At 37.0% G+C, this 17,943-nt stretch overlaps 1 protein-coding gene across 1 annotated transcript; it reads right to left on the bottom strand.

Annotated features, from left to right (window-relative positions):
• Positions 1–5,052: 5,052 nt before the first annotated feature.
• On the bottom strand, positions 5,053–17,672 carry LOC139746247 (protein SEC13 homolog). Its single transcript, XM_071657253.1, has 8 exons — positions 17,535–17,672; positions 14,415–14,588; positions 13,261–13,485; positions 10,235–10,296; positions 9,721–9,785; positions 8,962–9,239; positions 6,712–6,855; positions 5,053–5,677 (listed from the first exon to the last, which is right to left on the bottom strand). Exons 1-8 carry the CDS (start codon positions 17,535–17,537, stop codon positions 5,585–5,587), a joined length of 1,044 nt encoding a protein of 347 aa, XP_071513354.1. The 5' UTR covers positions 17,538–17,672; the 3' UTR covers positions 5,053–5,584.
• Between the last annotated feature and the right edge of the window lie 271 nt (positions 17,673–17,943).

Here is a 17,943-nt window from a genome sequence, read left to right as displayed (position 1 = left end):
AATAAACAAGTAATAAATCCCTTCATTTTTCAGAGATATGAAAATCTTGAGCTTATTAGTAAAAGAGGTAATGGCCACAAACAACCTGGTATTGACGTCTTTCCAGCGGTGGTCACCTCATTTATATAGTATTTTGGTGACTTCATTATAAATCAGTATAAATTCCACATTCATGTCTTCATTCTTTAAGATGTATATGTAGTTCCATCATATTTTTTGTGAAATATATTTAGTTCATTATTCCAGATTTTGGTCCATCTTTAACATCAATGTATTCAGTTATGATACAATGATTGTTAGTTTTATATTTTATTGCAGTACATTAAAAAAATCTGCTAACAGTTGAAATACTGACAGATATGTAGGGAACTTAGGCTTAGTCTCATTATTATAACTCATTGAGTGATGAACTCCCTCTGAATCTTTTTTGTAACTGTTTAGAGAATGTGAATATGTATTTATAAATCAGTAAGTTTAAATGGAGAAAATTGGAGGATGTGAAGTGTTTTAGATATCTGGGAGTAGACTTAGCAGCAGATGGAACCATGGAAGCAGAAGTGAGCCACAGGGTGGGGGAGGGGGTGAAGGTTCTGGGAGTGAAGAATGTGTGGGTGAGAATGTTATCTCGGAGCAAAAATGGGTATGTCTGAAGGACTAGTAGTTCCAACAATGTTATATGGCTGTGAGGCATGGGCTATAAATAGGGTTGTATGGAGGAGGGTGGATGTGTTGGAAATGAAATGTTTGAGGACAGTGTGGTGTAAGGTGGTTTGATCGAATAAGTAATGAAAGTGTAAGAGATGTGTTGAAATATATTGTGTGGTTGAGAGAGCAGAAGAGGGTTTGTTGAAATGGTTTGGTTATATGGAGAGAATGAGTGAGAAAAGATTGATGAAGAGAATTTATGTGTTAGAGGTGGAGGGAACAAGGAGAAGTGGGAGACCAAATCGGAGGTGGAAGGATGGAGTGAAAAAGATTTTGAGAAATCGGGCCTGAACATACAGGAGGGTGAGAGGCATGAAAGGAATAGAGTGAAATGGAACGATGTGGTATACTAGGGTCGATGTGCTGTCAATGGACTGAACCAGGGCATGTGAAGTGTCGGGGTAAACTATGGAAAGGTCTGTGGGGCTGTCGTTTCAGTGCATTACGTGTATATATGTCTGTTCATGTGTATGTATATGTTGATATATATATATATATATGTATATGTGCATATGTGAGTGTCAAGGCCTACATCACTTGCTTCTTCATTGCTTCATCATTCTTTTATGGTGCTCTTTTAATTCACAAGAAAATAATCAATGTTCAGGCTCCAGTTGCTCAAAATCGTCCTTCCAGTTCCATTTTGGTCTCCCCATTCTCCATGTTCCTTCCACTTCTGACACACATATCCTCTTTGTCAACCTTACCTCGCTCATTCTCTCCATATGTCCAAACCATATTTCACACATTCTTTACAGCAAACATCTGATCCATACATCCTCCACTTCTGCAACCACCCTGCTCCTAACCTGTCTGATGCCTTGTACATACCCTTATCCTCTCAATCAGTACCCTTTCATACAACTTAAAAGATATACTCAACATACTTATACCTTTGTAATTTGACCACTCACCTTCATCCCCCATTGTCTTTATACAATGACACTATTTTAAGATTTAGATGTTTAAAAGACCAATCTTGTGAGAGCTCTAAGGCAAAATAATTTTTTGTCAACAAATGTCTAATTCTATATCAAACATTGTTCTAACAGTTCATTTTAATACAATTTAGGCTATGTGGATGGCATACATTATGTTACTCTGGTACATTTCAGCTAATTATGGCCAAGTGGAAGGCATACATTGTTACTCTAGCGTGTTTCAATTATTTACAACCGAGTTTGACAAATTTCAGGGTTTTCTTGCAATTTCAAAAGGTAACTGTTCTGATAGCAAACCTATTCCATTTCGTGGTAGATCTCCTTTGCTTTGGTTCTATTAGTCTGAGACTGTGATCTCTAAAGTTGTTTTTGCTATTCTTGAAATTTGAGAAAAGGATGTCTTGTCCATGCAGGAACTTGTAGAAGTCAGTCATATCCTCTGCATTCTTTTTGTCTTGTCAGCTACTTCAGGAAGTAGCTTAGTTGCTCCATGCTGCACCTGCTCAAACAGATATGTATCTCTGATGAGATATGATAACCAGCATGGGACCGAATGTTCAATAATGGGTTTAACAAAGGTCAGGTACAGAAATTGGAATATTTATTTGTTAATAAATGTGAAGTTTCTCTTATTCATTCCTATCATACTGTAAACTTTGGCTGCTACTTACAGTACATGTGCAGGTGGTTTCAAGTATGATCCAGTCAGCACCCCAAGGACCGCACCTTTGGATTTCTCCAGAATGGCTCAATTTAAACAGTACTCTGTTCTACATTTCTTTTTAAGAAAGATGGTCTTGCAACTACACTGAAAGATAATGATCACTTTGTATTCCATTCTTCCAATTTATTCATGTCTCTGTACTGCCTCCACATCTGTTAGTCTTAATAACTCATATCCTAACAGCATAAACAAATAGCTGACTCTGATTTTAGGCTTTTGAGCAGGTTTTAGTATAAATTTTGAAGAGAACTGGTTCCACTACAGACCTTTGGGGCAGACTGCTATACACAAGTAACTAATTCGAGGATTAACTCTATGGGCTCTACCCATGCTAAAATTTTCAATTTTACACCCACTGCTTCCAGTACACCCATCTAACTTTGATGTAACACTCTGTCAGTTACCTTTTTTTGCAGATTCAGTACCTAACATCCAAACAAAAATGTTGATCCACTGCATTACTAAGATCATCCAAGAAGCAAAGCAAGTTGGTAAGGCAACCCCTCTTACTTCTTAAGCCCTGATGGAAGCTACCATATTGTTCCTATTGATGTCTCATTAGTTCTTAAATTATACACTCAAGCACTTTTGAAATAATGTGTCAAGGACAGATATGCAATTTAAGGACTCCTTCTCTCTGTTCTTAAAAGCAAGTGTTATACAGGGATCTCCATTCATTAGGAACTTCACCTGTGTTCAAAGAGGATTTGAAGACATACCAGTATCATATTATTCATGAACATACATTTCAACACATACATACATACATATATACACTGTACATATTCATACTTGCTGCTTTCATCCATTCCCGTAGCCACCCCGCCACACATGAAATCACACCCCCTCCCCCCACACGCGTGAGGTAGTGCTAGGAAAAGACAACAAAGGACACAGTTTCTAACTGTCACGTGTAATGCACCAAAACCACAGCTCCCTTTCCACATCCAGGCCCCATGAAACTTTCCATGGTTTACCCCAGACGCTTCACATACCCTAGTTCAATCTACTGACAGCACGTCAAACCCAGTATACCACATCGTTCCAATTCACTCTATTCCTTGCATGCTTTTCACCCTCCTCACATGTCTCCTTTCCAAGCTCACTTACTCTCACCACTCTCTTCATCCCAACATTCTCTCTTCTTTTCTGAAAACCTCTACAAATCTTCATCTTCACCTCCACAAGGTAATGATCAGACATCCCTCCAGTTGCCCCTCTCAGCACATTAACATCCAAAAGTCTCTCTTTCACGCGCCTATCAATTAACACGTAATCCAATAATGCTCTCTGGCCATCTCTCCTACTTACATAAGTATACTTATGTATATCTCTCTTTTTAAACCAGGTATTGCCAATCGCCAGTGCTTTTTCAGCACACAAATTTACAAGCTCTTCACCATTTCCATTTACAACACTGAACACCCCATGTACACTAATTATACTCTCAACTACCACATTACTCACCTTTGCATTCAAATCATCCATCACTATAACCCAGTCACGTGCATCAAAGCTGCTAACACGCTCACTCAGCTGCTCCCAAAACACTTGACTCTCATGATCTTTCTTCTCATGACCAGGTGCATAGGCACTAATAATCACCCATCTCTCTCCATCCACTTTCAGTTTTATCCATATCAATCTAGAATTTACTTTCTCACACTCTATCACATACTCCCACAATTCCTACTTCATTAGTGCTACTCCTTCCTTTGCTCTTGTCCTCTCACCAACCCATGTCTTTACTCCCAAGACATTCCCAAACCACCCTTCCCCTTTACCCTTGATCTTTGTTTCACTCAGAGCCAAAACATCCACGTTCCTTTCCTCAAACATACTACCTATCTGTCCTTTTTTCTCATCTTAGTTATATCCACACACATTTAGACATCTTAATCTGAGCCTTGATCGAGGAGGATGAGCACTTCCCACACAACTCCTCCTTCTGTTTCCCCCTTTAGAAACTTAAAATACAAGGAAGGGAGGGTTTCTAGCCCCTGCTTCTGTTCCCTTTAGTCGCCTTCTACGACATGTGGGAAATGCATGGGAAGTATTCTTTCTCCCCTATCCCCAGGAATAAATATTATGTATAATATTTAGTTGTGATATTTTAATGAGTAAGTAAACTTTAAACACAATATCTGGTGTTTTACTTGGGCATCCAGTCCCATACCCAGTTTCAACATTGAAAACCTCTGAACTAAAACCCATAAAACCAAGAATAGTGAGAATTCTTGGTCGCTATCTCACAAGTACTTTCAACACTGTTGTATCCAAAAGTTTCCAACAGGATTTTAGTACAGCTAAGGCCACATGTGGTCCCTCAATGTACCGTGCATGAGTTTGAAGCAAAAACACTTGGCTTAAGATTGTCCAAAAAAGGTATGCTGTCAGGCATCTGATGAGACATTTGTTGAGCAGTCTCTCTTAACTTTGAAACTGAAAGGTTTTGGTTTCAGGTTTTATGGGGAAATTCATCTGATCAAAATATGCTGTTCTTATTCTATTACACTAAAGTTTGGTAAACTCAGTACTGTAGAAAGAGATGCAACATACATAGTTGAAGATTTTATGTAAAGCTGCATGGATTACCGTAATTATATAGAAAATTAATATACATAATATATTTAAGAATATGATAAGACCTGTCATAAATACATAATGCTAAAAAACTCTCAATATTCCAAAGTGTTTATTTTCCTTGAATATAAAGATATTATTCATCACTGTCACAGAAAACATTTACATACCCATAAAGTACAGCAGTGAACACAAATCTAAATACATTTAAGAGGTTCTTATGTAAAAATGCAACACTAATCTTTTTTGTAAATGCTGCTCCTGTAACTAAATGTTGATTACCAAAGATTACAAAAAAATAATACTTGAAATTCATAGTTTGCTTATGACTCCAATATAGAATCTTTAACAAATCTAGGGTCAAATCTGCTATACCTGGTAAATGTTTAAAGATACCGATACTGTATCTCAACAGACATGAAGATACGACAGTACAGCAATCCCCAAAATTTAGCAATTAATGTCACTCAATATATAACGTCATTCACAAAATAGTATTACATATTTACAACTTAACAATTTAGTGATGAATATTTCAAGTAACTATATCTTACTGAAAACAGTTTAGTGTCACTGCTGTGTGGTTTATGTAAGATCTAACTGCTGATAACTCTACATCCACAAGCTGTTATTACAGGGTTCGTTGTTCAGAAGCTGGCTGCCCTTTTGCAGAGTCACTTAGGCACACCCATTGTCCTTCCAGGCTCTCTTTCCAAAGGCTTACCTAATGGTTCAAAGAAAATACAACAAAGAAATCACTTTTGTGTAGAAAGACAAATTTCTGCTTGGTTTCAATTCACTACTAAGTCCACTCCAATTATCTAAAAACATCCCTTTCCTCCAAGTTTTCTTCATTCAAACTCACATCCCAACTAACTTGCCTTTTTGCATTGCTTATACTAATATCCTTGCTTTCATTCACATTTACTCTCAACTTTTCCCTTTCACACACTCCTAACTCAGACACCAACTCCTGCAGTTTCTCACTTGAATCTGATCTTTTGAATTGTAAGATGAAAAGTTAACAGAGTATCATTAAAAATCTATTGATAACTGCCACATTGGGGCAAACTACATATCTAGAGCAGCCACAGTCAAGGCTTTAATGTTGAATCACAGGAATGCCTTTTTCTACTAAACCTTCCCACGACAATCTCAGAAATTCATACTGGCAACATATAAATGGCTCCATCTTTTGACCCTATCTTAGGATCCATGAAAACGACATTCATGTTCTAACAAAATGAGAATGTTATTTATCATGGCTAAAGACTGAAAATGAAAGTCTAAGATGTCCATAACTATAATTAAGTTTGCGAAATGATAAACACTGATGGAAAACACTAAATTACCCAGTGGAATAAACATTGGACTAAAAATACACCCTAAATTCATTCGTCATATCAATAACTTTTGTTATTAATCTGAACATTAAGTAAATCCTCTGCTTTGAACTCATACATTTCACAATTGAAACAGACCAAAAACTGAAGGGAAAAACTGCAGTGGCAAAATAATCTACGTATATTATACTGGTTTTTTTCGTACCTTAAAGCAGAATGATATCTGCAAAACATAATGAACTTTATTTGCATCTACAAACTAATGTTGTATTCATATTTGGACCTTAAAAATAAATATGCCCATATAAAAAAAAGAGAGGAATGAGCACATAGGTTCTTGAAAGTTACAATCACTGAAAATCCTCATTATGAAATTAATTTCAAGTAAAATCTATGAAATCACTTATGCACTAACCTTATTGTCACCACCAGATACAGCTAGTATATTGCCAGTGACAGACCAGCTGACATGCCAAATAACATCATCAAAGGTATTTAGTTCTCTTGGTTGCCACACACCTGTCACGCCATCATTGATCCATATAATTACACGACGATCCTGTCGCACAAAATAGCATTAAGCCTGTGTGCATTTGTATATTCACCTTTTGAAATATGTCATGTAAAAAATTTATGGTATTAAGAGCTAAGAAGTACAAGAATTTGTCTGATGCTAAAGTTATTATATATCATAACTACTACATGGAATAAGGAGCTACATTATTTTCTAAACAACTAAAGAATCTGTATGAGCAAACCTATAACTTCTATATGCTTTGTAAATATATCACTGCTGAAATATGAATACAGAAATAAAAAGGGGTGGGAAACACTGTGGGGAGTACTAGAAAACATAATAGTAAGACTCTACTGTAAATGGTTCTATTGCCATGTATGACTGCAAAGTGGACACAGCCAAAGAAGACACACCACAAGGGGCAGAATCTTAACCTCACCTTTTGAAACTCCTTAAGTCACCCATCTGTACTTCAGGAGAAAAGCATACAATATTCTGGACGTGTATTGTATAAAAGACATGTTTATCTTGACCCATCCTTAATCCATCTTTCTATATTGCAGGAAATGCTACACTTGACACATAAAGAAATGTCTCTACCACAGTGATGATTCCTACAGCAGTGCTATCAATTACATACATCTGCTCTATTAGCATTACTTCTTTAGGGAAATCTCCATTTGATAATACAGAGGATGCTAAGGTTGCACAGGATCAAAATAGGATATAAATTGATATAAAAAAATGTGTAACTCCAAAGAAACACTAGGGATATTCAAGGAGGGTGACCATCGTGATAGGAAGCCAGATAATTTAACTAATTTTGTTCAGACTTGTTCATGGCTTCCAACTTCAGTGAGGTACTACTGCCAGGTTGGGACAAAACATCTGCCTCATTTGCTCACACCCACTCTCTAGCTGTCATGTATACTAAACCTTGACAAGAGATCATCCCAAAACCCAAAGACCACTTCTATCATTTACCCCACCTGCTTCAGCCCACTGACAGTGTTTCAACTCCACATACCACAATTCTCCAATAAATATGGAAATTATATGGGAAGGTATTGACTGAGAGGGTAAAGACATGTACAGAGCATCAGCCTGGGGAAGAGCAGTTTGGTTTCAGAAGTAGTAGAGGATGTGTAGATCAGGTGTTTGCTTTGAAGAATGTATGTGAGAAAGACTTAGAAAAACAGATGGATCTGTATGTAGCATTTATGGATCTGGAGAAGGCATATGATAGGGTTGACAGAGATACTTTGTGGAAGGTATTAAGAGTATATGGTGAGGGATGTAAGTTGTTAGAAGCAGTTAAAAGTTTTTACCAGGGATGTAAGGCATATGTACAAGTAGGCAGAGAGGAATGTTTTTGGTTCCCAGTGAATGTCGCTTTGCAGCAGTGTGTGTGTGTGGTGGTGGCTATTTCATGTGTGGCGAGGTGGCGACAGGAATGGAAGAAAGCAACAAGTATGAATATGTATATGTGTATATATGTATATGTCTGTGTACGTATATGTATGTATATGTTGAAATGTATAGGTATGTATATGTGTATGTGTGGGCGTTTATGTATATAAACATTTGATAATATTATACGAAGTATGTGTGTATGAGTGTGTCTGTGTAGCATCTAAGAAAGAGCCATGATAAAGACACCGAGATGCTTAAAAATAGAGAGGGTCATAATTGTCTAAACACAGAATATGAGTTACAAGGTAAGCAGATGCTTGCTTTGCTGTAAACCAAAACTGGGTATAAAGCACCCACAGGGCAGCTGGACGCAAGTATAGTGCTTAAGTCTAGCAATAAGCTAAGAAATTATAGGGGTTTCTTTTTTTAAATCTTAAAAACATTTTGAATACATGCCCAATAAAATAACCTGGACATAAAAGCAAGCAGATTATGGACATCCAGTGCAGAATATAAGTAATTATGTTATTCAATTGTTTCATAACTACTTAGAAATAAAAAATAAAAATATTAATTGATAATTTAGTCTTCTGTATTACCTATAAGTAATGGGCTTTATTAGTTATTACATAAAAGTTGGGGCTACTACTCCTTTGGTCAATGAAATTGAACCTGGCTGTGGAAGTACAATAAGCATAAATCCATAAACAAAAAGAAGTTGGTTAAATATCTCACCTGGGAGCAAGATGCAATGATAGAGCGAGAAAGACCAATGGAGGGTGCCCAGGCCACATCCCGTACCCAATCTGAGTGTCCCTCTAACTTGCTCTCTTCCGTCCATTCCCCACTGGCATTTTCAAATCTCCAGATTTTGACATAAGTGTCACATCCACCAGTGACAATACGTTGTACTGCAGGTCCCGTTTTACCAGAGCCGTCAGCTGAACCAGATGCAACAGCAGGCGCCCAGCTCACTGCATTACAGCCCATCTGGAAACCATAAGCGAATGTACCTCAGTGTAATGAAGAACAAATTCTGTTAAGAATGCCTTTTCTCACTAATATGGAAAAGGGATACACAAAGATTTCCTAAACATTTTGGCTACTGGTGGATGGTTTGAAGAAACCCCATGAAAACCCTATTTCTTCAGACACAGCTCCTAGACCCTGAGTCTTTTTCCACTTATTTCTGCAACTCTCGAAGTCTCAAATCTAACCCTCCTTCTGCAGAATAGTGCCATCTGTCTGGTCCTCTCTGAAACCCACCTGTCTTGAGCTGCTTCTTCTCTATACCATTAGATCACTAATTTCAATCTTCACCATTATTTCTGCTCCAAGGATGGTTTTTATGCCACCTGTAACATTGTCTCATATTCCTTACATCACTGATCTTGAGTCCACCAATTCTGAAGCCATCTGACTCAAAATTTCTCAACTGTCTATGACTGCTTTTATCTTTTGTATATTAACCCCTTCCCCAATTCACTTATGTACATCTCTGACTTTCTCGCTTTCTCTTCAAAAGTACTGCTCTCTTCACATCCGTGTTCTTAAGTTCTCTATGAAGGGATTTCAGAATATACCTCAAAGATTGGTTGGGCTCTGCCTTAGATGATCCCACTGGAGCCAAAGTCCTTTCTTTTTTTCCATCTTAATTTTCAACAAATGATGAAATCACCCAGCTTGAGTTCCTGAATATCACAACCAATCTTCCAATACATTCATATTCTTTTTTCACCACTACTACTACTACTATCCCACTATACAAACACTACATCTACCCTCACTAGGTCTTATAACAATCTTATTCTGTCCCAATAATGTGGGTATGCTCACCCAATATCTCCCCTCAAAATGCCACCTTTAGTGCTTTGGGAGAGCTCAGTGGTCATCCCAGCATGGCTTCTTTACTGATTTTTCTTTAGGCAGGTATTACTTTGGATGCCGGGATACCTTACACTATACTATATGTACAGTGCCAATTATCTTGGCTCGGATGGAATCGTACATCTCCTCTTGTACCATACTTTTCTTCCCTAAATCATGTTTTGGTGGCTCCTGTTCTGATGCCTGTTACATCAGGGACAGAGAATGTCATATGAAACTCTTCCCTTCCCCTGATTCCCACTCCATTTCATTTCTGCCTGGAAACACTGCAAACATGTTCATCTAAAGTCAAGCACAGTGTCATAAACACACACACATCACTACAATGGCTGAAAAAAAAAACTTTTGCACCTCCCCATACATTTTCAAAGGGATGTTACACTTTTATTTTAACACTTTGTCTTTCCTTGGCTTTAGTTACCATTCTGAAGAGATCTGGGCACAGAATTAGTAAGGTTCCTGAAGTACTGTGAGTTTATGTTTTGGGTTCACAAAGTGTTGATCTCCTGAATGAGGTGATGCACTGATAAGGTGTTCCAGAAGCAGCAACCTCTTGGGTTCATAGTGTTGATCTCCTGAATAAGGTGATGCACTGATAAGGTGTTGCAGAAGCAGCCATCTCATTATGTGTTCTGATAGCCCAGTGCACCTAGAAATCTCATGTGTACCCACATTTTATTACTTCCAAGAGAGATTCAGGCTTTCTCCTCATTAGAAAGGTAAGAGCCAACCATCTTCAAGCACAGCTGGAAGCAATACACTGCCCAGAAGCATAATTCCTAAATAGAAGTGGCAGCCAAGAAGAGGCCAAGAAGAGCAAAGACAGAATATCCTTCCCTCAAGATAGCCTGAGGCACACCCAGGTTGGGTTACTGGTGCTCACACCATCGTAGAATAGTCTAAGTGAACCATATGTATGATGATTTCACCCTGAAAGTGTCATATGCTTGTACATGCAATAAACCTTAGCCATGAACTGTCTTTGAAAATACAAGGGGGGCCACCCACACACCCTTGCAGACTCTCTCCACCCAAAGACACTGTACACTTTATAACCTATGGTCCCAGTCTGTGGATGCAGCCAGTTTCCTGAGCACTGCAGGAGCCTCATGATGACAAAAGGGACTCTTGGAGCAGGAAGTATGTACTGCTCAGTTGCCCTGCACTCTCTCCATACAGACACACTTGCAACATTATTACACTCTATTACATGTGATCCCAACCCATGGACATGGCTAGATTTCCACCCTGAAGGGTAGACTGGCAGGTAAAGCCCTACAAAACTTAATGAAATAAAGGGTATTCTTTGAGACTGGATACTACATGAAGGAACTAGACTAATAAATCAGGCCTGATGCTGATGCAAAAAAGGGGTCCTGTTAATGTAACATAATAATTACAATTGACATGTAAATCATTTCTTGACAGTGATGAAGCAACATTTGATAAATAAGGGCATTGGAACTTAGAAAAATGTGATGGAAGTCAGAGACACTATCTACGGAAAGCAAAATGGTATGTTTTGTAGACATTTTATGAAACAATTTGTAATGGTTGGAATACATAATGATATCATGATGTCGTGCAATATGGAACATTTTGGAAATAAGTTTAGGACAATTGATGGTGAATGGACTTATCAGTAAGTTAACAAAAGGTAAGAGATGTGTTGCCATACAATAAGCAGCTGTATGAAGATGAGCAGAAGATTGGTGAATTTTGCAATTGTTTGCTACGTGAGGTGGGACGAGAAACATAAGAGATGTTGAATAATAGAGTGAGAACTCAGATAATGACAATATGAAATGTACAAAATATATGTTCCAGGAGTGGAGGAAACGAATGAAAATGGAAGACAAATTGAGGTGTCAATGGATTAAAAATTGTTAGTGTGATCGGGTAAACAGCCAGGAGGGATCAAGGGCAAGAAATAAGTGAATTGGAGTCATGTGGTATACAGGGGTTGACGTGCTGTCAGTGGATTGAAGCAAGGCATGTGAAGCGTCTGGGGTAAACCATGGAAAGCTGTGTAGGTATGTATATTTGCGTGTGTGGACGTGTGTATGTACATGTGTATGGGGGGGGGGGGGGGTTGGCCATTTCTTTGTCTGTTTCCTTGCGCTACCTCGCAAACGCGGGAGACAGCGACAAAGTATAAAAAAAAAAAAAAAAAAAAAAAAAAAAAGGTAAAGAAACTCTGAAAACTATAGAAAAAATTGCAAATGAGAGACTTATACTAGTGGCAAGTGCTAACCAAAGACACCAGCAGATTCCTAACAATGGTTTCACCATCGTCCACTTCACTACTTCCATACATTCTCTGCATTAATGATATTCAGAAAAGATATATCTTTCATGATATCTAATATTCATTATACTTGATCACTATTTTCCATAACAGTGAGGTGGTGCCCAGAAACAAATGAAGAACAACCCATCCACTCATATATGCATATATGTACATAGCCCATACATGTACATATACATACGAATAAGTGCATATGAACGCACAACTTCATATACATATACATACATATCAACATGTACACATACATATATATACACAAACAGACATACATATATACAAATGTACATATTCATACTTGCTTGCCTTCACTCCATTCCCAGCATCACCCCACATTCGTTAACACTCAGTCTCTAGCTGTCATATGTAATGCACCAAAACCACAGCTCCCTATCCACATCCAGGCCCCACAGACCTTTCCATGGTTTACCCCAGACATCTCACATGCCCTGGTTCAGTCCACTGACAGCACATCAACCCTAGTACCCCACACTGTTCCAATTCACTCTATTTCTTGCATGTCTTTCATGTACGTTCAGGCCCTGATCACTCAAGTGGAAAATAATCTGGGGATTCATAGATTTACCAAAGGATCATTCATGTGACATACAAGGTAGCAGGAAAACTATCTATTGCACAAAAAGAGCTAAACTAAGTGTAATTACAGTATAATTCTTTAATATGGGGGAAAAAAAGGAATCTGATGAGAAAATTTTCTCCAGATATGGTCTAGATTAGAGTAAAATACATTTCCTTTTCATAACAATTTTTTCAGTGGCAAAACATGATACAGGTAACAGAATTCTTAAAACATAGTCACCTTCTCAGCCCTATCCATAAATGCAATCAATGGGACATAAAATGGAAATAAATTTGAACATGAAGCTGACAATACTAATCATCAACAAGTAAACATATGATGGATTACCAGAGGAGTCATGGTTGGCATACTCATGAATTTTTTTCCATTTATGACCATCTTCTTGCCAAATTATCACTTTCCGGTCATAACTGCATGATGCCAAAATATTCCCATACATTGGATGTGCCCATGCCACCTGCCAAACCTGCAGAGAGTAAGTGTATTAAATGTTTTAACCATCTTTGAGAATAATTGCTAGTAATTTACCATACTACACTCCCAACACTGAGGACATAACCTGTCATGCTTTTTCAAACTTCTTACCCACATGGCAAGACATAATCAAGAAAGTGTTAATCATTATAGTGAATATGAGCCTGGTGTTTTTTCAAGTAGCAGAACTAGAAATCCATTTTCATCTTTTTTTAAATATTTAAGGAGGTGCCATCCACACAAAATGGGAGACAATATAATGAATGTTGTTTTTAAAACCCAAGTAACCAGAAGTCCTTAAACTTATTCTAAAATCATGTGCATTCTAATAATGCTATAGAGCATTTCTTTTTAACATCTAATCAAGCAGGTTTCAAATTCAAGGATAAATCTGGTGTTTCTATGTATCTTAAAATCTCTAGTGAGATGAACTTCACCCTCTCTCAGTGGGGTCAATCAAGTGCAAACATGCATACACCTTGGAGGAATTAACCCAGCAGAATGTAAGACACTAAAAATACCTAATTCCCTAGGGTATATTTGCTACTCTAATGTTTCTTTGAAAATATATTAGGTTCTTTCTATCTATATCTCTGATGCTGAAGGTGGCCATGGTAAAAGAATCTCCATAAGTGGTGTATTCCAGCTTCTGAAAACTAAAAACCTTCTTCTATATGTGGAAGTGTCCCACATGCATGAGAGTTTCTTCAGGAAAATATTTTGGAAAATTAGGTGCAGGATATCATATCACTTCGTATTTTCTTTGAGGGAGTACTTGTCTTCCTCACCCTTTATTTAATCATTAAGTTCTTAACTAATTGACAATTGTTTTAAACTTTTCATACTTACAATTAACAAGATATAAAGTTATATAACAAAATGAAGCACTGTGGAAAAGAATCTCAAATCTGTAAGACTTACGGGTCCCTCATGTTCCCTGAGGTCTGCAATCAAAGTTTGAGAAGAACCCTTAACTTCAAAGATTTTGACAGATCGATCCGAGGAACAAGTTGCCAGTCTTGTGCCAAAATAGTCCATCTGGGCATCATGGATCATGTCATCATGACCAGTCTCAACATTACTGATCACTGACACCTGAAAATATAAGCCAAAATAAAAGTACTCCCTGATGACTGTATCTTCATTCCAGGTATGGGAAGGTAAAAGAGGCTTATTTCTAAATACTAAATTTAACTCTATACTTATACCCTTTCTAGGGCTCTTACAGGTCCAAGGCTGCACTTAATGCAAAAGCAAGGAAATGATAGACTCCTTTGGAGCAAGTTGGTTCTCAATAAGTTTGTACCCCTTTCCAACCAATGACAAATATACAGACTCGCCAAAAACAACCTCTCATGTGCACAAATACTTTTTCCAAAATTCAAACAATTACTATGCATATCAACCAATTTCTTTCTATACCTAAAGAAAATTGGGTTTTGAAAAATATATATTGCAGCATATCTTCAACTCTGCCATATCACATCATGTTTCTGAACCTTAATTCATAATGTCTGACTGATTTTCGTAAGTAGGTAACATCCCAGCTGATGATTGCTGTCTTCACTAACAGCTTACTGCCACAGCTGGAAAAATACTGTGCATTTCAGTTACCAACATACTGTTAGAGAGGATTCTCATATGGTACATAATCTGAGCAAAATACCGCATGTGCACATCCATTACTGCTGTCACCAAAGTTTTTTAATAAAATAAACCATTTCCTTAGAATCAAAGTTGATATCTTTAGTAAGAAAAATAAAAGTTTGTTGTTTATTCATAAACATAGATTATGCTTTGTGTAAATAACGTAAACAAAAAATGTAAAAATATATGTTATACGTAAATATTTGTAAGCATGGTGTTAAATCATGCCTCGAAAAAAGTTAAGCGAGTAACATGATTGAGTGTATATAGAATGAAATCATGCCTGGAAAACCCTATAATCATCATTTACTTCAATGGATAAGGAAAATGCCATCAGTCTAGTTATATTCCTTTTTTTTCTTAAACACCATAAAAGGGCAATTTCGGAGAGAATGCAGGTGAAAGGTTAAAATCCATTAGGAAATGGAATGCTCTTAAATCATGCTCGATTTTTATTTAGTTTTCCAAAACTATATTACCAACGCAAAAAAAAACATAACTATTCAAATCTATTTTCAATGTAAATTAAATATTATCAATGGTGTAGACTGGTTTTAATGTGTTCTGTTGGTATATTTCTAGTATATATTTCAGGTAACAGGAAAGGTTTTCATGTGTTCGGTTGATTATTTACCATTCTCCTACTTTACATTAGCTAACCCAAATTTCTGATATCAAAAACTCACCATTATCACCATAATACAGGTTGAGCATCCCTAATCCGAAAATCCGAAATAATCCAAAATCCGAAACTTTACTGAGTGGCAACATGATATTATAAGTGGAAAATTTCACACCTCACCTTACTTGCCCAAGCTGGGCTCTGACACTCGGTTGGTGCCAATTTGTTACAAACCATTGTCACTGCCAGACTGTGCATTACTCACTGTTTTTTGTTTATTCTCTGCTCTGTGGTACAAAGATATTGTTGGAAATGTCAAAAAATCTGCAGATACCCCTATGGGTAACAGTGATAAGAAAAAGAGGAAGCATTTATGTTTATTTACAGCACAGAAAGTCAAACTGTTGCAAAAATTGGACAGAGGTTAAGTGTGAAATGTCTTACAGAAGAGTATGGTGTTGGAAGGACCACTATCTATGACATGAAGAAAAAGAGGGATAAACTGTTGAAGTTCTATGCTGTAAGTGATGAGCAGAAGTTAATGAAAAATAGAAAAACACAACATAGAGCTAAAAATGAAGATCTCAAAGGTGTATATGAAACATAAATGGATTTTGTGATTAGACTTCTTGAGTCCCATCCCTAAGATATCTCATTACGTATTTGCAAATATTCCAAAATCTGAAACACTTCTGATCCCAGGCACTTCGGATAGGTGATACTCAACGTGTACAACAAAATGAAATAATTTTCCAAAACTCTTACTGAATTTTCAATACACTGTGCAACCATTTCTGAACAGAGTGACACAATATCTAAAGCTTGTTTCAATGCGTGACTATATGGATATAGGTAATGTATCAGTTAAGCTCTGCATCAGTATCAGTTTTAAATTATGAGCGATCTTCAGCAATGTTAGTGCAATTTTAAAAAATAAAACAACAATAGAAGAGTATGAGTTTCATCATTACACTTCAATGAATGATATCAAACGTGGCCAGTGTAGTATATCTAGGAAAAGATACGTTTTCATTAAAGTTATGATGTAAATAACTTTCAAATTAACAAAACCAATCAATATCTAATCAAAACACCCTAACAGTCAATATCTATCTTTCTGTTCAATATTCTTGACAAAATATACATCATACCCAAAACTGAGCACTGCACTGATGGTGCGGGATGTTGACAAAAAGACAACACGTAGTCCTGTGCAGCAAACAAATTGTTCGAACCTGCCACTGGGTGGAGTTGTCTACTTTTACATTAATTAATGCCCCACTTACCCTGATATGCATATCCCTCACTGCTACCACCTCAGCTCCTATCGTTCAATATATTATCATACATAAAATTTCAAGTCATACTCCAAAACTTCATGTTCTCTAAACACACAACAGCATTACAAAAGAAAATCAATATATACATTAACGTACTATCATTGAGAAGCTAAACTAATGAATAACCAACTGGTGCTGATCTTGAGTTTGGGCAAAATAAGCACAACTAGTGTTTTTAATATTGTTATTGCAACAGGGAAGTGCTCATACACGAATTAATTATCAATATACAATATTCTTTCATCACTATGCCCATAACTAGCTGCTTTTGGAAAATCAACTGTACATTGTAACACCAATGCGCGGACCATGTCCGCTGCTAAAAACCTATGTTACACAGACCTTAACTTGAGAAAATGCATAAAACTCGAAACTCCTGCTGATTTCCCATCCAAAAGGAAGTGCTCAAAGACACACAACCATCTCACTTACCATTTTCCCTGGAGAAGGTACCACTCCTACTATATGTACAATATGAGTTCTTAAGTGGCAGAAGCAATCTGGTCGACCTGGATCACAACAACTGACACAGACGTGGCTGACTCTCCGTTAGGCTAAAGCAACCTTCTTTCTCCCGCTTTCATATTACGCTGACATTCTGCAAAATCTTACATCATTTAGTTCTTTTTTAGACCTAGCTGTAAGTCTGGTACATACATTAAAAAAAAACTGAAACAAAATGTACTAAATCCTTATATTTGGGAAGACAAAATAATTTGGTCATCACATATCAGATGCATTATATATACACATATACGCTGTGACCTCTTGCAATATTACACACACACACACACACACACATATATATATATATATATATATATATATATATATATATATA

Source organism: Panulirus ornatus, chromosome 64, assembly GCF_036320965.1.
Source record: "Panulirus ornatus isolate Po-2019 chromosome 64, ASM3632096v1, whole genome shotgun sequence".
Taxonomy (NCBI): domain Eukaryota; kingdom Metazoa; phylum Arthropoda; class Malacostraca; order Decapoda; family Palinuridae; genus Panulirus; species Panulirus ornatus.
The sequence above is the reverse complement of the archived record's forward strand: the minus strand, read 5'-3'. Positions and strand labels throughout refer to the sequence as shown.

Excerpts from the sequence above, each read along its gene's own strand:
- LOC139746247 (XM_071657253.1), bottom strand. Across the intron at positions 13,486-14,414 it reads TCAGGGAACATGAGGGACCC|GTTTGGCAGGTGGCATGGGC; the intron begins GTAAGTCTTACA and ends TACTCTCTGCAG. Across the intron at positions 9,786-10,234 it reads AGTATGGTACAAGAGGAGAT|AGAACTTAAGAACACGGATG; the intron begins GTACGATTCCAT and ends ATCCCTTCATAG.